Source organism: Gobius niger (assembly GCF_951799975.1).
Source record: "Gobius niger genome assembly, chromosome: 12".
Taxonomy (NCBI): domain Eukaryota; kingdom Metazoa; phylum Chordata; class Actinopteri; order Gobiiformes; family Gobiidae; genus Gobius; species Gobius niger.
Window position 1 is genome coordinate 32,977,880 of NC_136863.1, and position 23,577 is coordinate 33,001,456.

Sequence of the window (23,577 nt, forward strand, 5' to 3'; positions counted from 1 at the left end):
CGCCAACGATACGACCTGCAGGCATCCCACGAGTTACTGATTTACTACTTCAAAGTAAACAGCAGTTGAAAGGGTGAGAAATGCATAAAGGTGGGGCAGAGGTTGGCGTTGTCAGTATGTGTAATTATGCAGCAGGACAAAGTTACTACTGTGTATTCCTTTACCCGCCCAGAAGTTGATCTAAAGTTTTGGGTACTTCAGATTTATACAGTAACTTCTTCAAAATGATGTCTAATAAAAACAGCAGGTATCGAATTGGCCTCTCACTGCAGGCAGAAGTGGGAACGACATGACGATGGATCAGTGGAAAGAAGCTTTTTGTTTCTGCATGTGATAAACGAGCAAATCCATGGCGCCGTGATGAATGCACTGAGGGCGGAGCTGCTCAGCATGGGCTTTAAAGGAACAGGCCACCGTTTTTACATACTGAGATATGTTCTTACCTTAGCTTTGACGAGTTCTTTAGGACCTGTCTGATCTTCAGTCACGTAAACACAGCGCAGACGGCGTTAGCATTTAGCCTCTCCCTCTCTCCTCTATAGCTCCAAAACAGGTCAAGATAGAAGCTACCAAGCTCTTCCACGTTTTCCCTATTTAAATATGGTTACGTGAAGTGTTCCACTACAAAGTATAATTACACACAATTAAACAATGTGGATTTTCTAAGCGGATAAAAGGGGAACTATATTGTAAGGCGTAATAATACCAGGAGTAGTTTGGCATCCGTACAGTAAAGTGAAGATTACTGCACGGATTTCGAACTACTCCTGGTATTATTACGCCTTACAATATAGTCCCCCCTTTTATCCGCTTATAAAATCCACATTGATTAAGGTGAGACACTTTAGGTGAAAGTATTGATGTTTCCCGCAGTGGTGGAAGTGGAGATTTGTATCTGTTTTCCTCCCTTTACATCTTAGTTTTCAGGTCAGATATAAAAATGATGATGTTTATTTTATGATGTTTTGTCTGCGAGATGGGGGCGACCCGGAAGTAGAAAGGCCGTCTTTCCCGCGGGTTTTCATTCATAAATATTGACAGATTTGACATCCACGTGTCCTGCTAAGGGGCCCCGTGATGACGCTTTCACCCAAATATGGTGTTTTTCCTCCTACGAGACGCTGGAGCGGAAAAGTGGAAGAACGAAAATCCCCTCTGAAAAAATCGTAGTTACTAATATGTCAATAAAATAAAACCATAACATTTAATCTGGCTCAATTCATTATTTTGATTTCGTTGCCCAAAATATTGGCAATTTTAATGCTCAAAATGCCTTATTTTTATATGAAAACATAAAATGACAGAAAAAATGCAATACATGTTTTTCTCATATTTATATCTGTGATGTTCAGCAAAAGTTTCAAACTGAAATCTCTACATTTATTTTTTTTCCCTATTCACCTGCAGTGTCTCGCCTTAATTTTGTGTAATTATACTTTGTAGTGGAACACTTCACGTAACCATATTTAAATAGGGAAAACGTGGAAGAGCTTGGTAGCTTCTATCTTGACCTGTTTTGGAGCTATAGAGGAGAGAGGGAGAGGCTAAATGCTAACGCCGTCTGCGCTGTGTTTACGTGACTGAAGATCAGACAGGTCCTAAAGAACTCGTCAAAGCTAAGGTAAGAACATATCTCAGTATGTAAAAACGGTGGCCTGTTTCTTTAAAGATGTGGACAACAGTTTCATGATCTGTGTTTTTGTCACCGCAAAATTCAGGAAATACACATCAGAGCCGTTCAGCAGTCCAAGAAGAATCAACCGAAGTGAACAGGATGACTCAAAACAGTGCGATTGAAGAAAAACACGACTCCAGGGATGTTTTTTTTTATGAGGAAACAACATTGGTTTGACTTTTTCAAAGCATAAAAGCGATGTTTTTGCAAGATGTCTTCTTTTAAAAAGTTTTGACCAATGCATTTTTTTCCATAGTTTTATCCAAGTAAGAACCGGAAGCAAAACTAGTCAAACAAGTAAACAGGAGATGTCGAAGCAGTAGCAAGAGTAGTAGTGCCAACAGTTACTCTGCAATAAAACAAATATACAAAATAACACGCTTAATATTTGCTGCTGCGTTCACTTACTTGTAATAATTTGGTTGCATAACACGTACACCCAGCAAATACAAATCTGAATTACTGCAGAGTGTGTGTAATTACTGCACCTCGGGATTTTCATATCCACAAATCAAATAAATTCCGCTTTAACTGATCTGCAGGGCAAACGCTTTAGCGGCGCATTACCGCACTCGCTGCTTTTAAGAAGCAAAACATGCAAATTTATGTGAAACCTGAGAACAAAAGGAACACCAACAAGCGATTGATGTGATTTTCTCTTTTTTTTTTTTTGGGAATAAGAGAGCGAGAACTCAACAGAAAGTCGACAGAATGAGGCCGAGTTTTGACAGTGTCGACTAATGAAATATTTACAGGTTCACCGAGCTCAAGGCTCAAAGGAGGAGAGGAGGAATCAGGGCCGGAATCATTGGAAGAGATACAGGAAACTCAGGCACCTTGAGAAGAAGCTAAAAACTTTGAGATGAGGTTCCAAAAATACAGTATCTGAGTGAGAGGCAGGGGCTGGACTGGGACTGAAAAACAGCCCTGGACTCTGGTCAGCCTGGCCCAAATTAGCGTAAATGTGACACTTCCACAAATACATATGTGAACCTCTGACCCCCCGCCTTAACCCAGAGCATTTTCTCCAGTTCGGCTTTGCCCAAATCTAAAAGCTTCTTGACTGGAGAGCAACACTGTAACGCCTCATTTGAAAGCTAGAATCTAGAAAAGTGATGGTAGCTTTTAATCACGTTGTTGCTGCATTTTTGACATGTTTTTGTTCCTTTTTCATGACTTTTTTGTGGCTTTTTTGGCCTGTTTTTGTCACTTTTTTGTCACTTTTTCGTTGTGTTTTCGTCTCTTGTTTTTCCGGGGGGGGGGGGGGGGGGTTCATGTTATTGTTGTTTTTTTCATCGCTTTCGTCACATTTTGTTGTGTTTTTGTCACTTTTTTGTTGCTTTTCCAGCACATTTTTGTTTCTGGATGCTTTTCTTTTAAGTCCTTAACTCCCGCCTGAACCGAGCACTTTTTCTCCAGTTTTGGCTTTACCCCAATCCAAAAGCTTCTGGGAAAAAAGGTGCGAAAATCAAAACAAAAACAAACAAAACCGAGACGAAAACAATGATGAAAATGTGACAAAAAAGTGAGAAAAGTTTGACAAAAAAGTGACGAAAAATGGATGAAAAAGTGACAAAAAAAAGTAAAAAATGTGACAAAAATTTGATAAAAATTGGACCAAAAAAATGACAAAAATTGAACGAAAAAATTACAAAAAATGAGCTACAAAAATGAGTCGAACACCCAACAAAAAAATGATGGAAAAAAAATCTGATGACGTGAGGAAAAAGATCCTCTCGGTTCAGGCGGGAGTTAAGAGGTTAAGCTTTTAGATTTGGGTGAAGCTCGGTTTCGCCCGGGGGTTAAGGGTAAGGTAAAGTGAGGGGCCAGACCGGTGGCCCTAGAGCCAGTGGCCCTTCTGTGCTCTTCCAGAATACAGGACATACGGCCAGTCCGCCCCTGGTGAGAGGAGGGGAGGGGATACAAGACAAATGCGTGTCAGATACCAATGATGATGTAGGAAAATAAAACACTTTATCTTGTTCACACTTCAATATAAAAACACAGAACTATAAAGAGGGATATGAACACTTTCCAAACCCACTGTACGCTCACATACCTGGCTGTTTCTCCCCTGGTGGTCGATGGAGATGGTGTTCTCCTGGGACTCACAGATTGCAAGTTTTCTTCTGGATTTAGCAGCGCCGTCTCTCTTAACTCCTCGATCCTCAGCTCGCCCTCTCCCGGCCCACACTCTGGCTTATACGTGAAGATTATGGTCGGTTTCTGATTCGGATCTTCCGGCTTGGCCTCTGCAAACCACTGATGCTGCTGCACCGGCGGCGCTGGCAGTATGTGTATAACCGTCCCGTCGAGTCCGACCAACTTCCCTTTCTCCTTCTCCGCCTTGTCTTTCTGATCGTCGTCATCTTTCCGCCGCTTGAAGAAACTCCGGAAGGATATCCACCGCTTTGGTTTGGAGCTCTCCGGATTGCCCCGCCTCCCCTCCCCGTCGCCGTCGTTCTGTCGTGACGGGGACATGATGCCCGAACTCCTGGTCCAATTGGCGAAGTGTCTTTGCAGTATATTGGTAGCGTGATAGGGCGACGATGTTGATCTCGGGGGCGGGAACGGTGCGCTCTGCTCCGATTTTGGACTCGATAGCGAAACCGCTGCTGAAGCGCTTTGAGACTTCAATAAAACTTTGGACGGCGTATCCTTTTTGGACTTTGTAAATCCAACATCAGCGGAGGAAAACAGAGATTTTGGCCTGACTAGTGTCTCTTTAACTGCATCGGGTGGAAGGGAGTACAACTCATCCATGCTTTTGTCCTGGGACGTTGGGGTATCCGGGGGAGTTTGCGGTGGCTGGATTGACGTTACAATTTGGGAAAGCACTGCGCTGGCCTCTTCTCTGTGGCTTCCTATAGACCGAGAAGTCAAACCAAAATCATTGTCATCTTTCTTGCAATCTCCAGCCGCCCTAGAAGACGTACTAGTACTAGGACTACTCTTAGCCACGGCTGTGCTAGCCGGCGAACTCGTCAAAGAAAGGGGTTGCAGGCCGCCGGATCGAGAGCTAGTACTGGACACTGTGCTTGAATCTACATTGGGCCGAGCTTGTAAATTTGACACTTTTGTGACTATTTCTGTTTGCAATTTCCTGTCCTCAAACGACGCCCTTTCTGAAGTGCCTCTCCCAGATATAGTTTTATCTGTGGAAGAAGACTGGACACTTTCCGACGACCCGATCTCTTCATAAGTGTGACTTGCCACCCTGCTCCCAGCACCTTTCGGCGGGGGAAGCTCGCCGCCTACCCCTAAAAAACTCTTGTACACCTCCAAGTTGTCATACGCGCACGGATTGATCACGATGGGAACTTTCACGGCATTCTTGCAGCTTCGCGCATACGCGGGCTCATCGCGAATAATGATCGGGAAAGGGGGCATCCCTGCATTGTTGAAACTATTGAACTTGATTTCGGATAGGTTTGGTGATTTGATGGGCGCGGTGCGAGAAGACGACAGTCCTGCTATCGGAGAGGTAGGGGCGGATTTGTGACTGTAATGTTGAGCGGTGACAGACGACCCCGGAGCCTTCCCGTTCCCGAAATCAACTTTGGCGATTTTCTGCCTCGGACTCGTGCTGGACGTCCACACTTCCTGGTAGCGTATGTTGCCGGTCTTTTTCCGGGAGGCAGGGATTGGTGCAACGGTTATGGGCGATTTTGGAGAAAGGGCGAAAGACAGAGATGTAGGGGATAGTGGTTGGCCTGAGGGAGTCTTGGGGCTGGTAGGACTTGAGAAACTCTGAGACTTTGGCGTTGAATTGCTAGCTTCGTCCTTGCTCGCCATGGATGCGGACACGTCGACAACGGTGTAAGGCTTGCATATTAGCGACTTTTCCAGATTGACAACTCGATACGGTTTCGCCTGCTCCTCCGTGGGGCTGAAGCTGATCGTAACAGGTTGGCCGGGGACGGCTTGGGGCATGGGCGCTCTCTCTTTCCCTTCTTGATCCTCCAACCTGATCGCCAAAACCGCCTTGTGCGTTTCAGTGACTTTGACCGGGCTTTTCGGCGAAGTGCACTGGACCTTTGGAGATGTCGGCGACTGCAAACCGTTGTTCATCAGGAAGGGGGCGCTGCTGCCGCTGCTGGAAGTCGTCCGCGAATCTTCCGGCTGGGAGGAAGATGACTCGGAAGAGGTCGTGGGTTCAGAGTTGGACGAAAACCCGCTTCCTTGCAAACCGCGAGGTCCGTAAGGCATGAGACCTCCGTTTGAGTCCATGGAAGGGTAACCGTTCAAGATTTCATCGTAGCTATCGTCGTAATCAACCGCACAGATCCTTTGGAGTGACCTGTTCCGAAGCGGGACAGTGTTCCACTTCTTTCCCGCCGCGAAGGGGACCGGGGACAGCGTGGCAGCTCGGAAATTTGCGAACCGCGGCTGCCCCCTCATTCGAATTTCCATCGCCAGCAGCTCTTCGTCGCTCTCGTCCCAGCTTTCGTGCTCGTCGTCTCTTTCCGTATCGTCGTCCTCGTCGTCCTCGTCGTCCTCGCTGGAGAACTCTGGGTAACAGAAGCGCCCTCCCTCTGCGCTAATGATCTCGGCGCTGTCACTTAGCGAGACCCGTTTTTGAGACGAGCTCGGACCTCCGTTTCCGCCGCCGTCTCCTCCGCTCATGTCGCTCCCCATCGCTAGACAACGGGCGGCCGGCAGCCCCCTCTCCAGCGACTTCCGATACGAGGAGCTTATTCGCCCCCAAAACAAGTCTTTAGACCCGGAGAGTGGAGGCAAACTCGGACCGGGGCCCAAACCGGCGATTTCCTTTAAAACATCCGTCAACCCGCTGTTGTTATTATTCCCGCTGGGCGTCCGTGGGCTCAGCGGTCCGTAACCTTCGATCTCCTGACTTCCCCCTTCACCCTCGTTGTTGTTGTTGCTCAGAGATACGAGTCGCTTCTGATTGAGCCCGTTGTGGTTCCAGACGGTAAAGGCCGAAGTTTTGCCCGGCTCGAGTTGGGAGTGTGTGGGTGAGAGTATTGCGTTCCCGTCCGAGTCGAGAACAGATGACGGAGAGGATGGAGATGATGGAGACGTCGGTGAGGAGGGAAGCATCATCGTGGGCTTCACAGCGATGGTCGGCTTCTTGGCCACGGGAGGTCGAAAATGTCCTGACCTGGAAACACACACAATTTAATATAATCTGTGAAATAGAGATAATAGAGACAACAATTTTAAAGAGGGTGTATTACCGTAAATGCTGTAATATAGGCCGGGGCCTTTATTTACTCGAGGACATCTAGGACCAGGCCTTTATTGGAACCAGGCCACAATTAGAGACAGGCCTTTATTTCTATTTGAGCAAAACGGACGACCAGGAAAACGAAGAAAAACGAGATTTGTGTCCATTTGCAGCTAAAATATTAGGTTCATTTATTAATGAACATTTCAAACCCTCTCCCAGCGGCTGGAACATTGACGCCTTTTATTTTGTCGGGACAACAGGAAGTGTTTCGTTGTTAGCGGAGCTTTGACATCAGTGTCACTGCAGGTTTCTGTTTCGTTTTTACCGCGGACCGGATTATTTGTTGTTTTCTTGTGTAAAAGGCGAGTTTAGACGGAGCGTTTGTGTTTGTGATCGATCATGAGACTGACCCGAGAGAAGACGAGACGCTCGCGCTGATGGGAGGAGTTATTTTGAGGCGTGGGACTGACCTGCACACGGAGCAGCTGGACGTGCTTTGAAGACGCGATGGAGACTTTATTAAAACCCTGGAGGGTCACATAACTTTCCCCCTGTTTCCAAATATGGTCACAGGAGGTTTGAAAAGTGGCTAAATCTGTGTCAAAGTTACGGCCCGGGTTCCCGTTTGTTACTTCCTGCACGTGAGTTTTCATTTACACCAGTATGAGACAAATTCCTAACATGGGGAATATTTCTACTGTTATAGTTTCTAATAAAAGCCCCGGCCTGTTTTATAGACCGGCTTTAATTTGCCTCCGCCAGCCGCGAACCCGGCCTCTGTCAGAGACCCGGCCCCTGTCGGAGACCCGGCCCCTGTCGGAGACCCGGCCTCTGTCGGAGACCCGGCCTCAGTCGGAGACCCGGCCGCTAATGGAATACAGGCCAGTATTAGAGAATTTACGGTATGCTTTATGCAGGGATTATCTCAAAAACATCTTCATTACTATCTTACACTTTGTTGATAGGAAAATGCAATATTGATCCAAAACCTCTTACCTCCCGCTAAAACCGAGTGCATTGTCTCCAGTTCGGCTTCACCCAAATCTCAGAGCTTCTCGACTGGAGAGCTACAGTGTAATGCCTCATTCCAAAACTCCAAAACTGATCATTTTGGTCGCATTGTTGTTGCAGTTTGGTCATGTTTCGTCTGTTATGTTGTGTTTTCGTAGTGTTTTTTGTCCTCACTTCTTTGTCGCCGTTTTGTCGCTTATTGTTTCTTTTCAGGCGCTTTTTGTTGCTGCTTTGTTGTGTTTTCGTCACTTTTTTGTGGCCTTTTTTCATTGCGATTTTTGTCACTCCTTGTCACTCCTTTTGGTTGTGTTTCTGTCACTTTTCTATTTTGTTATTGTTGCTTTTCCAGCATGTTTTGGTCGTTATTTTGACGCTTTAATCAAGAAGATTTTAGATTTGGGTAATGCCAACTGGAGAAAACATGCTTGGTTCAAGAGATGTCTATGCACATTTTAATCCAGAATCAAGCCAGATTTAAAAACATACATCTTCATTGTGAATTTGCCAAAACCACACATTGAACTTTGTGTTTACTAATACCAAGTGAGCACTGACCTGGCTGGCCTCTGCGTGCTCACTCTGGCGCCTCCCGGTGGTTGACTGTGCTGGTGCGCCCCTGAGGTCCGTGGCTCCTGGACAGGCCTGGCCCCTCCTCCTCCTCCTCCTCCGCTCCCCGTCAGGCAGTGCAGACTCTTGGGTTTGAAGCAGTTCTTGCACTCGCCCGGTTTCCACACGTGCTCGGTGAAGGCGCTGCAGGCGGACATGGCTGCTGCTGCTGGGAGGGGGGTGAGGGGGTCGGGGTCAGTGAACCGGGAACCCCTCCATCAACCCACGGGCAGCGCTGACCGACTGCGGCAGGGCTTCGGGGGGGGATACAGGGGCACGTAGGACCTATGGGAAGAGAAGAGACGAAATGTCAGGATGAGGACACTTTTCTTTCTTAACTAATCTTGGACTTGAATTTTGTACCGAACCAAGCAAAGCCCCAGTCGCATTGTACGCTCAGGAACCGGGACAGAACACGGGCCAAGACTGAACCATTACTGAACAATGACTAAACTAGGGCTCAGTGTGGGAGAGCAAAGAGGAGAAGCAGAGGCACAGAACAGCAGCAACAGTGTGAAATAAATAAGCATTGCAACTGAATGTTAAAGGTGTGCTATGTAACTTTTCATGTGAAAAAAAAAAACGACTTGATATGTGTGTGTATTTGACCTTTAAGTGACTGTGGCTTTATGAGTGCAGCGTGGCCCCTTTGCTTTCCCTGACAGTGGCCTTTTGGCATCCGCACAGTAAAGTGAAGATTACTGTGCGGATGCCAAATTACTCCTGGTATTATTACGCCTTACAATATAGTCCCCCCTTTTATCCGCTTAGAAAATCCACATTGTTTAATTTTGAGTAATTATGCTTTGTAGTGGAACACTTCACGTAACCATATTTAAATAGGGAAAACGTGGAAGAGCTTGGTAGCTTCTATCTTGACCTGTTTTGGAGCTATAGAGGAGAGAGGGAGAGGCTAAATGCTAACGCCGTCTGCGCTGTGTTTACGTGACTGAAGGCACGGGAGAAGATCAGACAGGTCCTAAAGAACTCGTCAAAGCTCAGGTAAGAACATATCTCAGTATGGAAAAACGCTGGCCTGTTCCTTTAAGGTGATAGTCAGCAAGATGGCAAAAATCATTTAAAAAATAAACAACACAATCCAGTTTCCCCCTCTCCCCTCATAGTTGGACTTAAAAGCCACGCCTACTTTTCAAAATGAGGAAAGAGACCGTGACATTTCAAGTAAACGATCAAGGAAAACCTGTCTGATTGGTCAGAGTGATGGCATCGGGGTGATTAGTGTACGAGATCAGCAAAGTGAGGGGGAAAAAAATCAAATGATTGAATATTAATTACATCAAATTGCCGGCCCAGGCGTCAATCATGTATCTCATCATATCATCTATCAGAATCTCTAAATTTAGTAAAACAATGAAACTTTTTCATGTGACAAAATAAAAAGTTTATTTTAGTGCGAGCATCTGTATGAGTGGTTCGCTCGCCGCCTTTACTTTCCATCCCGGCAATCTCTATGAGCAACCGCATTTCAGGTTTTTTAAATATTTCTTGTATGGTTTTCTGGATGGAATGTATACGTAACCATGGAGACAGATCTATCAGCAGTGAAAACCTACCAGAAACACTAAAACAGTTGGTCCCGGAGCCTCCTCGATGGGAGGGAAAATAAAGGTGCCATGTTAACCCCCCAAGCACCCACTGGGTCACTGAAAGGCAAATCACATGAATATCAACCCCCCCTTAAAAAGTTGCATCGTGCGCCTTTAATATCTATACCACTAGTTCTCAAACTTATTATCATTATTCTTTATTTATACAGGTGGTCTCTTGAGACTCAATGTCTCATTTGCCATAGAGACCTGTTAAAACATACAAGGTAAATAACAGTCAACAATAAGACAACAGTGGAACGATTAGACTATGACACAATACTAAGAAAATGTGTAAAACTTAAAAACAAGAGCAGACACATGGAGGAAACTCCTTTACAAGGGATTTAAACTGATGGAAGGTCATGAGATGATCCACATAAAAGGTTTTCTGTGCCTCATTCCAGACATTTGGTGCGAAGTAGCAAAAGGCCTTCTTTCCCCATTCTGTCTTCACACGGTGAGACTCGAGAGTCAAAATGTCCTGAGACCTCAGCTGGTCAACATCTGACCTGACATTTATAATATTACACAAATAATCAGGAAGGAACCAAGAAGAGCTTTATAAATGAACAGCAGACAGTGATGCCAACTCACTTTAGCATAAAGATCACAGTGGTGAGTCCTATAACCATCTCCAGTGATGAATCTAATGGCTGAATGGAAAACTGCATTGAGAGGCTTCAACTTGTGTGCCACCTCATACAATATTTGACCTTCCAAATACCACCAGGTGTAAATCAAGATCAAACCAGGTCTACACTGGATCAAAAACACATCTAAATTTGAATAATAAATTACAATCTATACAAAAAAGTGCCTCACCTCTAAGTTACATCGTGCAAATTGCACAAAAAGTGACACCTTCAGTAAAGAGCCACACTCTCCTGCAGTGAACAGTAAATACAGTGCCAGACGCGTCCAGCAGGGGGCACACATTGTCTTTTCGACTGCCTGCGAATCTTCCTCTGAGCCTGCCCAATGCCCTCGATAGAGACTTCATTACTGGCTTTGTGCAATAACAAACCGCACACATTTCGGATATCGACGAGAATCTGAGCTCTGCTGTTTGGACCTGCCCGGCGAGAGACGATTAAAAGCGTTTTCTCCCGGAGGACAAAAAAAACACCTTCAAGTCAATTACCAGACAGTGAATGCAGAGGAGCAAAGGGACGCGTAGGATAAAACAATAAGCACCTGCTGAGCGCCACACAGAGGCAGACGGCGTGTTGGACAGAGGAGGAACATGTCTCGGATGGGTTTTAGGAAATAAATAACGGCACGAATATTGATTTAAAACATTAGCAAGTCAAAGTAACGCTGCAGCTCCACAGCTCTGCGACTGCACACACTACGCTTTTATTTTCTCCCTCAAAACTTATCTTTGAGCCGACGACACGCGGCGTTTGGAGAGATGAGAAATGACTTTGTCAGAAGGTCTCTGGGCTGTAATAAGGAAGGATGTGTTCAGCGAAACGCCCAGAGGATGAGCCATTTTCAGACACAATAAAAAGGAGAGGTGGAAATGTGAAGTTTGTGATGAGGTTTATACAGCTCCACGGCAGCGCCGCATCCGCACAGGAAGCAGGGCCGTAAATCAGGCAGCGTTATTCAAAAGTACAGGCACACAGAAGCATCCAAAGAATCATGAATTGACAGTACAAATATAGTCATGTGTTTGGGGAGACGAGGCAAAAATGATACACTGCAACTAGATCAGTATAAACATTTCAATTTGAGCACAATAATCCAAATTTCAGTTGTTTTGATGAGTTAAGAAGTTGTAGAAGAAGATTATTTCACTTGTTCTGAGATGTTTCTGACTCGTTTCGATACATTTCGTCCTTATTTCAGGTCATTTTCTTTGCCAACACTGGAAAAAATGCCATCTTATCTTAGAAAAATAGCTTGATTTGTCCTTGAAATAAGACTTTTGATGCTGATTTTGACTAGGTTTCGACTCAAAACTGCTCAAAACAAGACAAATTAACTTGAACGCTTAAAATAAGACAAAAAAAAACCCTGAAATGAGACAAAATGGTCAAAGACAAGAAAAATCTGTCTAGTTCCATTGGCAATCTTGTTTCAAGACGAGACAAAACCGTATCAAAAGCAGCATTAAAAGTCTTATTTCAAGCACTTTTAAGTCATTTTTGTCGAAGATAAGATTTCATTTTTTCCAGTGTTGAAGTAAGACTTTTAATGCTGCTTTTGATAAGGTTTTGACTCGTCTTGAAACTTGCCAATGGAACTAGACAGATTTTTCTTGTCTTTGACCGTTTTGTCTCATTTCAGGGGGTTTTTTTGTCTTATTTTAAGCGTTCAAGTTAATTTGTCTTATTTTGAGCAAATGAATGCTTGTTCCATTGGCAATCTTATTTCAAGACGAGTCGAAACCCAGTCAAAATCAGCATCAAAAGTCTTATTTCAAGGACAAATCAAGCTATTTTTCTAAGATAAGATGGCATTTTTTCCAGTGAATGGGGTAAGAACATTGGTCTTGTCTCATTGGCAATATTACTTTCTTATTTCAAGCGAGATTTACCCTAGAACTGGTCTGAAATGTCCTCAAACAAGCAAAGCAAACTTGGTCCGATCAGGAAAAGTGTCTAAATGAGTGAAAACCGCTCAAAACAAGAAACATTTCCTCAATTCAAGTCATTTAAGCCAGGGGTGTCCAAACTTTTTTCATGGGGGGCCGAATACTGAAGCGTACACAGGGAGAAGGGCCATAGATCGGTGGTTAGTGCCACAAACCCTTTGACTAGCAGAGGTTTAAATTGCGCCCCACACCTTTATTTATGCTCAAAACCTCTGTCTCACAGTAAAAGGTTCGTTGTTTGGTTAGAATTGTGTAGAATTATTACATTTCAAATAAAAATGTCTATCTCTGATGATGTGTCCCGATTCAGCAAGAAGGCAGAGGGCCACCAAAAATTTGTCTGAGGGCCGCATTTGGCCCCCGGGCCGCACTTTGGACACCCCTGATTTAAGCCAATGCTTGATATTTACTTTTTGTAGTGTACTTATTATAATCAGACCTGTTGTTTTCTGAATGAATCAATCATCTGTTTAAGCTTTTACATAAAAGGGTGATGAAATACACACGCCCTGGATGGAATAACCTGGTCGTTCAGGATGTTGAGGTCGTCAGCTGATCTCACTCTTGACCTGACCAACTGCAGCAACACCAATCCAGGTGATACTTTTATGCTCATGCAGTACAAACGACACAAATAACCATCAAAATGTTACTTAGTCTTCTGCGGACCCACCACCTGCAAGAGGAGCCACAAGGGGCAGGTGCAATGTGATTTGGGCAGCTCCAACCAGGGGCGGACTGGGACTGAAAAACAGCCCTGGACTCTGACCAGCCTGGCCCAAATCAGCGTAATTGTGACGCAATTGTTTCCACAAACACATATTTTAACCTCTTACCCCCCGCCTTAACATTAACGAGTGCATTTTCCCCAGTTCGGCTTTTTATTATTGTTTTTTTTATTGGTATCATCAGTAAAAAGAACTGGAAAGGCGGTCGTAGAAACAGAAGCAAAATCATTAATATAAATAATAAATAATAAATAATAACGGTCCCAAAACTGAACCTTGTGGTGCACCATACTCCACGGAATTCCTTTTAGATTCATGTTTTTTTTTTCATACTGGGCTTTACCCAAATCTAAAAGCTTCTCGACTGGAGAGCAACAATGTAACGCCTAATTTGAAAGCTAAGGCCTACAAAAGTGATGGAAACTTTTCGTCACGTCGCCACATTTTTGTCATATTTTTGTTGTTGTTTTTTAATTATTTTTTCGATCATTTTTTGTTGTGTTTTTTTGTCCGTGTTTTTCATCCTCTTTTTCTCGCTATTTTGATGCTTTTCTGTTTTAGCTTTTAGATTTGGGTAAAGCTCGGTTGAGGTGGGACTGGTGGCCCCCACGACCCGGAAACGGAAAAGTGGAAGAAGATGGATGTTACTTAATACACAATGCCATTTAAAAGTGTTACAAATGATGTCATCTTTTAGCTTAGTCACAGACAAAATCTCTACTATCTCCAGTAAAACCTTTTTTTTTTTTAATTAAAGTGATAGTCTGGAAGTCTAAATGTTTTATAGATTTGATCAAAAGTGAAAAAATCGACCACCGGGTCTTGCATTTGGATGTAAAGTAAGTAATGATATATATTACTTTTTGCAACATCCTTCCTTCCCAGCAGTGTTAATTTCGTCGACTAAAATATTCAGTCTTAATTTCAGTCAAAGTGTTATTTTTGTGACTAAAATTGGACTAAAACTAAATTAAAAGTTTCTCATGAGACTAAAACTGTGACTAAAATGTCCAGATATTTGAGTCGACTAAAATAAGACTAAATAAAAATGAAAAGGAGAGACTAAAATCATCCAAACTTGTATTGAGCGTCTGAAAGAGCCTCAGATCATGTAAATTCTCTGCCAAATGATCAGCTCTGAGCTTTGTTCATGTGGAGCAGCTCCATGAAGCAGAGGAACAACATTAAATATGATTATCATGAATATTATCAATGCAAAGTCCACTAAAACTAGACTAAAATTGAAGATATTTTTTTTGACTAAAATTAGACTAAAATCGAATTACATTTTCGTGAAAAGACTAAAACTAAATTAAAATATGTTGTCAAAATTAACACTGCTTCCCAGATCTCAGCAACTTATCAGAGTCCAGCATCGTCCCGCCAAATGAGACGAGCTTTTACTGTGAACCGGCCAATCAGGAAGGAGTGGGAGGAGCTTGATTGTTAACTTTGCAAAATAAGAAGAGCAGGAACAAAATTTTCCAAATGAAGAAGGGCTTCCTGGTTCAAAAAAAGGGGAGGGATTTGGTGGTTTACTTTCAAAGTTCACTCTATCTCTCGCTCCTCACTTTGCAACTTAAAGATTCTCACTTTAAGCAAACAACAGCAACACAACGATGTAGCAGGAGAGCTGGCGATACATAAATATTTCTCAGGATAGATCGATATATTTTTAAATGAGATATGGAATTAAACCAAATCGCAAATATCGGGATAATTCAAATTCAGGTTAGCTAAGTTAACAAAAAGAGACCGGTGATCTCATGATGATTTTTTTTTTTTAACTAATCTTGAACTGAGCATTTTATTTTGTTTTCTCTTTATAAATAAATGCTGCCGTCAGAAAAAGATTGACCTACTTTATTTCACAGGCTATTTTTATCCCCAATATATATTTTTATATAAATGTGGCCTTTACGGAGCTTTGTTATACAGCGTTTATGTTTACATTGTTTTATTTATGTGTTTATTTGAGCACATATTTTGCTCAAAAGGAGTCGGCTGAAGCAAAAGCTCATGAGCGCCTGCCCCCAACTCAAAATGATCAAACTTTTCATTTCTCACAGTACAATCAATGTAAACAAAACAACAACAAGGAACAAGAGCAAAAAGATGAAGAACTCGTTTCCTTTCAGAACAGCTTTTTGACGCAAACTCACAACCAGTGTTTGAACTGTTCACATAATAACAGAACCAAACACTGTTACAAGAACGGTCTTGTTTCCTGCAAGATCCTACAAAGCAAGTAACAAAGGCACCGTTCATATGTTTCTTTCAGTTTCCAATGCCAAAGATCAGCCACACTCACTTCAAGTTTAATGGTTTTGTTTAGCCCAATATCTGCACCAAACATCAAGGCAATAAAACAGAGCAACAAATATGACAATTAAAAGTTCAGGTAAATATAATGGCAAATATAAACTTGAAACTTGAAACTTGAAACATACTTTGACTAAAAATTTCATTCCACAGCTCTCACTTTGCGGAAAAAATATCAGGATATATATCGATACACTGCAAAAAGTGAATATCAAGCATTGGCTTAAATGACTTGAATTGAGGAAATGTTTCTTGTTCTGAGCGGTTTTCACTCATTTAGACACTTTTCCTGATCGGACCAAGTTTACTTTGCTTGTTTTCTCCAAATTCTCCAAATCTAAAAGCTTCTTCAAAACAGAGGCAAAAAACGAGAAGAAAGTGAAGATGTAAACGCGACAAAAAAAAAAACGCTAAAAATGACAAAAACTCAACAAAAAAGACAAAAATCCAGCAGAAAAATGACAAAAAAACAGCAAAAAAAAGACAAAAAAAGACAAAAATCAAGCAAAAAAAGACAAAAAAACAGCAAAAAATGACAAAAATCCAGCAGAAAAAAAGGAAAAAAATGACAAAAATCAAGCAAAAAAAAACAGCAACAAAGTGACAAAAGAGCAGCAAAAAAGTAATAAAAAAGTGACAAAAACACAAAAGGGAAATACAAAGTGACGACAATGGGCGGGTGGTAAGGGGTTAAATAAAGTTCACTGCAAAAAGTAAATATCAAGCATTGGCTTAAATGACTTGAATTGAGGAAATGTATCTTGTTTTGAGCGGTTTTCACTCATTTAGACACTTTTCCTGATCGGACCAAGTTCACTTTGCTTGTTTGAGGACATTTCAGACCAGTTCTAGGGTAAATCTCGCTTGAAATAAGAAAGTAAAATTGCCAATGAGAGAAGAACAATTTTCTTACCCCAGTGGCAAAGAAAATGACCTGAAATAAGGACGAAATGTATCGAATGCGTTAATTTTGACAACATATTTTATTTTAGTTTTAGTCTTTTGACTAAAATGTAATTTAATTTTAGTCAAGATTTAGTCAAAAAAAAACATTTCAATTTTAGTCTAGTTTTAGTCGACTAAAATTCAATGTCAATTTAGTCGACTAAATTTAAGACTAATTTATTCGACTTTGCATTGATAATATTCATTATAATCATATTTAATGTTGTTCCTCTGCTTCATGTTTCTGCTCCACATGAACAAAGCTCAGAGCTGATCCTTTAACAGAGGATTTACATGATCTGAGGCTCTTTCAGACGCTCAACAGAAGTTTGGATGATTTTAGTCTCTCCTTTTCATTTTTATTTAGTCTTATTTTAGTCGACGAAAATATCTGGACATTTTAGTCACAGTTTTAGTCTCATGAGAAACTTTTAATTTAGTTTTAGTCCAATTTTAGTCGTCAAAAACATCACTTTGACTAAAATTAAGACTAAATATTTTAGTCGACGAAATTAACACTGCGTCTCAGAACAAGTGAAATAATCTAGCACAAATGCCCAAGAACTTCTTAACTAGTCAAAACAACTAAAAAATGGATTATTATGCTCAAATTGAGATGTTTATACTGATCTAGTTAATTACTTTTTGCAGTGGGGATCTGACTTATCCATATCGCCCAGCCCTCTGTAGCAGCACAGAAAGAGTTAATCAAGAGAGACAAATATAGAAACAGGTAACATTAAGATTAAATCAACATTAAACCAGTCAACATGCCTGAAGAGCTGGAATTCTCAGGCTTTCTCCCCAAGGCAACATCTTCACTCACACGTCCACACTGTCCGAGCAGCTTTGAGGAGGAGAAGAGCTGAAATACCTTTGAAACAAAAGCAGTATTTTCCTGTGTACAGTCATGATCATTATGACTGTGACAGGGCGGAATTTAGGACTGTGTTTTGGTGGCAGATGTTCGGCAGCTGTTGCACATTTGCTCGGATGGAAAGGAGGTCACGGCAGAAATAAACACAAATCATGTTTCTCACACGCGGAGGGAGACGGGGCCGGCACAGGCGACGACACACTGCAGTTAATATTGCACATGTTTCCTCACTTCAGGCAAACAGCAGTCTTCAAATACAAGGGCAATGCTTTGAAACTGAGAGGGGAGATAAAGGTTTTCAGGATGTCATCTTTACTCGGCTGTTTCACTTCTCACCTCAAGAGCCTTTGTCGGCAGCTAATGATCTTTTAGCAGCAGGCAGGGGCGGACTGGGACTGAAACACGGCCCTGGACTCTGACCAGCCCGGCCCTAAATTAGCGTTAATGCAATCACCACAACATATACACATCGCATTTTCTCAAGTTCGGCTTCACCCAAATCTAAAGCTTCTCAACTGGAGAGCAACAGAGTAACGCCTCATCTGAAAGCTAAGACCTATCCATTATAATCATATTTAATCAAGGTCCTCTGCTTTATGGAGCTGCTCCCACATGAACAAAGCAAGTCATAGTTTTAGTCTCGTGAAAAATGTTAAATTTAGATTTAGTGCAATTCTAGTCGTCAAAAATATCACTTTGACTAAAATTAAGACTAAATATTTGAGTCTTTTTTTCTTTTTTGCCGTTTTTTGGTCATGTTTCTGTTGGTTTTTCATAGATTTTTTTCCGTTGCTTTGTTTTCACTGCAAAAAGTATTTAACTAGATCAGTATAAACGCCTCAATTTGAGCACAATAATCCAAATTTTAGTTGTTTTGACGAGTTAAGTTGTTGTTGGGCATTTGTCCTAGATTATTTCACTTGTTCTGAGATGTTTCTGACTCGTTTCGATACATTTCGTTCTTATTTCAGGTCATTTTCTTTTCCAATGGGGAAAGAAAATTGGTCTTATCTCATTGGGAATTTTACTTTCTTATTTCAAACGAGATTTACCCTAGAACTGGTCTGAAATGTCCTCAAACAAGCAAAGGAAACTGGGTCCGATCAGGAAAAGTGTCTAAATGAGTGAAAACCGCTCAAAACAAGATACATTTCCTCAATTTAAGTCATTTAAGCCAATGCTTGATATTTACTTTTTGTAGTGTTCATCACGTTTTTGTCACTTTTTTGTTGCGTTATTGTTGCTTTTCCAGCAAATCTTTTTCATCCTCGTTTTCGTCACTATTTTGATGGTTTTCTTTTAAGCTTTTAGATTTGGGTAAAGGTCTGTTAAGGCGGGGGTGAGAGCGAGGTTAAGGAGAAACATTCAGAGGCCAGACCGGTGGCCCTTCTGTGGCTGGATATTATTATGGGTCTTTTTTTTCTCGTCATATTCCACATGAGCTGCAGATTTTTGGAAAAGTCTTTGAGCCATAACACTTGAACTTTTTGGAAACTCATAAGTAGGTTTGCAATTTGTCCTTCTACCGCATAACCTTTGTTAAAATCCCCCCAAAAAAACATCTTCACTCGTCAGCTAACTCGCTCTGCTCCTTTAGAAGCTCCAGTGCTACGTGTCAGTGGTCGTGATGTTTCTTTTTCAACATAACCCCTCCTAACAAGCACAGACTCCATGACAAGACTCCACCGTGTCCTCATTGGACGGTCCCGCTCCGAGACACCGACAGTCCCGTCTGTTTATTTTTAGTTCACTCTAAGCCCAAGGCACATCAAATCACTCTCATCATGAGAATTTGACTAAGCTTCTCTCCGGTACTTTTCCCCTCGATCTAATAAGCCTGTGATGATGTATGCTACTATTCAAAACTTTTTACATGTACCTCTGAAAAAACATATGCTATCGGCTAATCTTTTATTTGGCCAAACTAGAAGTAGATTACTTTCATTATGGTTCATGTTAGGACAGCACTATGTGAGGGGAAGACTGTGATATCCAATAATAATATAACAATATTTTATTCATTAAATAGGTTTTGTGCATGGAATGTTTTTGGCTAACTTCCTGTTGGTCAAGTAAAAACTACTTTCTGTCCACACATCTTAGCATAAAGTTAATAAATAACAGAACCAAATGTGAATAATCGCTAAACTAAAGTTAGCCTTTAGCTTCAAAGCTACACCACCAACCTATAAACACAGAAGTCTCCTCCAGTGAACTGTTTACACCTTGTTTAATGTTGTAAACAGCTGCTTTTTTTCTACAGTTTAAATATGTATTTCAGCTAATTCTCCAAAGGAATAACTGAAGGAAAACAGACTTTAGAAGTCGCCTCATTTCATTTTACAACAAAGCTGAGGCGTAAGCCCCGCCCCCCACACATTTTCATCAGACGACACTTTAAATGGAGCTTTTCAGATGCTTTATTGAATTAATATTGTAATTTCACAAATGTTTAGGGTCAGAGTATGGTTAGGAAAAGGGATTTTGTTAAGTTTAGGACAATGTAGGGGCTGGATCATGGCGGAACTGGGTTAGAAGAAAGAAAGATGCTTTGAAGTTAGTCAGTTAATATCGTAGTGGTACAAATACTGAATTTGTTCCTGATTTAGCATCAATACAAAATTAGGTACAAAACTAAAATGGAACAAAATCAGGAAACTCATGACTCAAACAGGAACGTCTGCAAATGTATAAGTTACCATTCGTTTTACTTTTAGGCTGTGTGTGCAAAGACATATGGCAATTGTGTGCAGTCCTACAATTCAAACTGTGGAGCAAAATACTTGAAAGATTGCTTGTTCTTGTCTCAAAGTCAAATTTACAAATTCTTGCATCTTTTAATCTGTGATGCAGCCCGACTGCAACTAATACAGTTTCAGACAAGTTCAGACTTTCTCGAGATGGCTTTACCCAAACTGACTAAATCAAATACCCTACTTATACTCTCCATTCACTGCATGCTTATAATAATTTATTCTGTAATTCTCTTAAAACACAGCTGATTTATCATCCGTGGAGCCCACACCGCACTTTGAGAACCTCTGGGAGAAACATTCCCACTCACATTGCCGCCCGCAGCCACATAACACACACTTCTATTCCTGCATTAGCTTTGTTACATAACAGATAGAGCACGGGCCCGGAGATGAGAGGTGTTGCTTCCCATTTAACATGTTGGAAGTCATGGCGGAAATATTCAGAGCATCAGCGGAGGCATGTGCTCACTACGGGGCTATTTTCCAAACAGCATCAGATCATACCGAGTTGCACCATGTTACAAGAGCGTCACGAATGATCCAATAGCCAAGGCTGCAATTATTTACCATGATTAATGTCCTTGGCGAAAAACAAAACGTCCCGTCGTCATGTGTTTGAGACCTTTATAAAGATGTGCTGAAACGTATGGGACCCTTTAAGTAAGTCTCTCCCGACAGCTCAGTCTGACTTTTAGTTTCATATCCCTTCAACTTTAGCTCTTTGGAGAAACAGGTCTTCATCTTCCTCTCTCGCTACACAAAGGACAACGGTTTCAAACGACTTCTTTGGGAATTTTAAGAGGAGGTTGTATAGAGAGAACGGAGAAACTTTCCCTCAAGTTTCTATTTAAGGCGAGACGCAGCAGGTGAATGCAGAAACATTTAGAGACATCGCTTTGAAACCTGTGGACTAAACATGAGGCAAATGTTCCGCATGTTTCCTTTGAACAAATCTTTACTTTCATGTGTTAAGAATCTGAAAGACGGACAGAGCCAAATGTGTCTGTTTTGTTGGCAAATCACATACAAAGATAAGTGTTAATACTGGGGGAAAATCTTTGCTTTGTTTATTTGGGTTCAAAATTCAGAGAAATCAGGGTAGGAAGTAGGTATTGAAAACTTCCTACTTCAAAATGTAACAAAACGGTACATTTTGTCTCAGAAAATGCTGGTTTAAGTGCGATGTCGCCACAGCAATAAGATGACATAGTTACAAAGTGCAAGAATTAAACATATTGTTGTGAAAATTAAAGTATTTGTTTCCAGTGAAAGTTAACACACTGAGTGCCAAACACGGAAACACTTGTTTTTGCGTGGCTGAAACTAGACACTCTAATGCATCTTATGTGTGATTTTGGAAGCTTTGTGATGAACAGAACTGAAATAAATGATGATCAAAAACTTGTGAACAGTCACGATCTGGACATTTTATATGACTGCGTTTCTTTCCGTGATGTTGTGCAGTGAACAGCTGTAAACCCGACACTTCTCTCGCGCTCTCTGGACTGTGTTTGACAAAGCAGAGTGACTTCCCATGGAAAGATCAAAACAGCTGAGATTTTAACATTTCTCTCAGTTTTTAAATGGTTAAAATTGGTCCAAGGACCAAGGCGAGCGAAAGCGATAGAAAACACATGGTGTTTCAAAACGTGTTAACAATGGTGTTGAAAATTGACTAGAAACTAATATATTTAGGCACATACTTCCCATAGCGTTAGTGTCCGTCCAGAGAGGAAAGAGGAGGAGGGGAGTTTATCAGAAAGGAGAGTGTTTCATAAAACACACATTATCTCAGAATCTGGAAAAAAATCTGTGATTCTGATCCAAACTGGCCTCTGTTTAGCTTAGAACAGAGGCCACGTGCCTCATGAACCGAGGCACGTAGAATTAAACCGTTTTCATTCTTGATTCTCGTCTTTCAAATGAGCCAAAGAAAACGTCCACAGCTATAACATAGAAAACGCTGTGGTGCTACAAATATCATGAACAATGGTCTGGATTGTTGGCACTCGACAGCTCCAGTAAATCCACAAAACAGTGCGGCACTCAATGTGTTCAGGGAGAAAACCAGGCCAAAAAGAGTTCATTGAAGAAAAAAAAAAAAGGTATTGCCTGCATCTTCCCATAATTCATTCATATTCTTCTGCTTTCCGCTGACGAGGCTTTTTCAGACAAGAACAAACTATCTTTAACTCGCTACAGGTCACAGATGAGAAGACATGATCAATTACATAAAACAAACTTTCATGCTCCACACAGAGCAGTTGTGAAGGGACCAGTGGATTTTGGGAGATATTTCGGAGTGCAGAGAGCGGCCCAGTGGAGGCACAGAGCTGGCCCTGGATCAGTGGCTGTAGTGGCTCCGTATCTGAGCCTGTTTTGATTGCAGCCGACTCTGGTTACGAGCCAGCGGAGATAAAACACGGCACCTGTTCAACACCAAACCCACGGGTCTGCGGTACCTACACCGTCAGAAAAACACGGGGACGGCGTCTATTCCATTTTTCACTCAAAGGCACAATATAACAAAACACACCCTTTAGGTTTTTACTTTGATATAAATGTGTACTTCTTTGGAGATGAACAGGCACAGACACACTCACAACAGGAAGGGCACACACACACCTGGACGAGGTTTGAACACACTGGATCAGTCCCAGTGCGGCAGGACATGGTTCGTCTTCACACGCTTGAATGTTGAATGTGGGAACTTTGCTTTCAGATAGAAACGACTTCATGAAAAAAATCAAAAGCGTCATCAAAACGTTTGCCTTTTGTCTGGGGGATGTTAGTCAATCCAAACTGCATGGGAATCTCAAAACATTCTTCAAATACTTCACATCAAGAGTCACATAGTCTATAGCAGGGGTGCCCAAAGTGGGGCCCGCGGGCCAAATTTGGCCCGCTGAAACAATTGTGTTGGCCCGCCAGAGTGACCTACTTTTGCACTGCGTGTGGTTAATACTAACTCTCTTCCAATCATTCTCAAAGCTAAATATGGATGCAGTACACTTTTTGACCACCAGCGTCAAATTGGGGGCGCTGTTTCACTCCTTTCACAAAGTTAAGGAAACACTGTTGTGATGTCTTGGTATTTATCAATTACAGAGCGTTGTAGCATCAACTTTCACAGATTTTCAATTTTTTATTGCAAAGGTTGTTGACGTCAACATCAGTATATATTAAAAACTGACTTATAAAAGAATTGATGCTGAACTTACTCTTTCAAAATAATCTAATGTGGCATTTTCTTTGAG

The 23,577-nt window shown here is 41.8% G+C and overlaps 1 protein-coding gene across 3 annotated transcripts in view; it reads right to left on the reverse strand.

Annotated features, from left to right (window-relative positions):
• Positions 1-23,577, reverse strand: part of peak1 (pseudopodium-enriched atypical kinase 1) — a 174,550-nt gene that overhangs the window by 30,769 nt on the left and 120,204 nt on the right. For 2 of the 3 annotated variants that reach the window (XM_079567380.1, XM_079567381.1), the window contains 2 exons: positions 8,433-8,768; positions 3,735-6,797 (listed from right to left, as the gene is read on the reverse strand). In XM_079567380.1, coding sequence (XP_079423506.1) covers positions 3,735-6,797; positions 8,433-8,641 — 3,272 coding nt within the window. In that variant the 5' untranslated portion in view covers positions 8,642-8,768. The remainder of the gene's footprint in view (positions 1-3,734; positions 6,798-8,432; positions 8,769-23,577) is intronic. The other variant, XM_079567382.1, reaches the window with a different exon arrangement.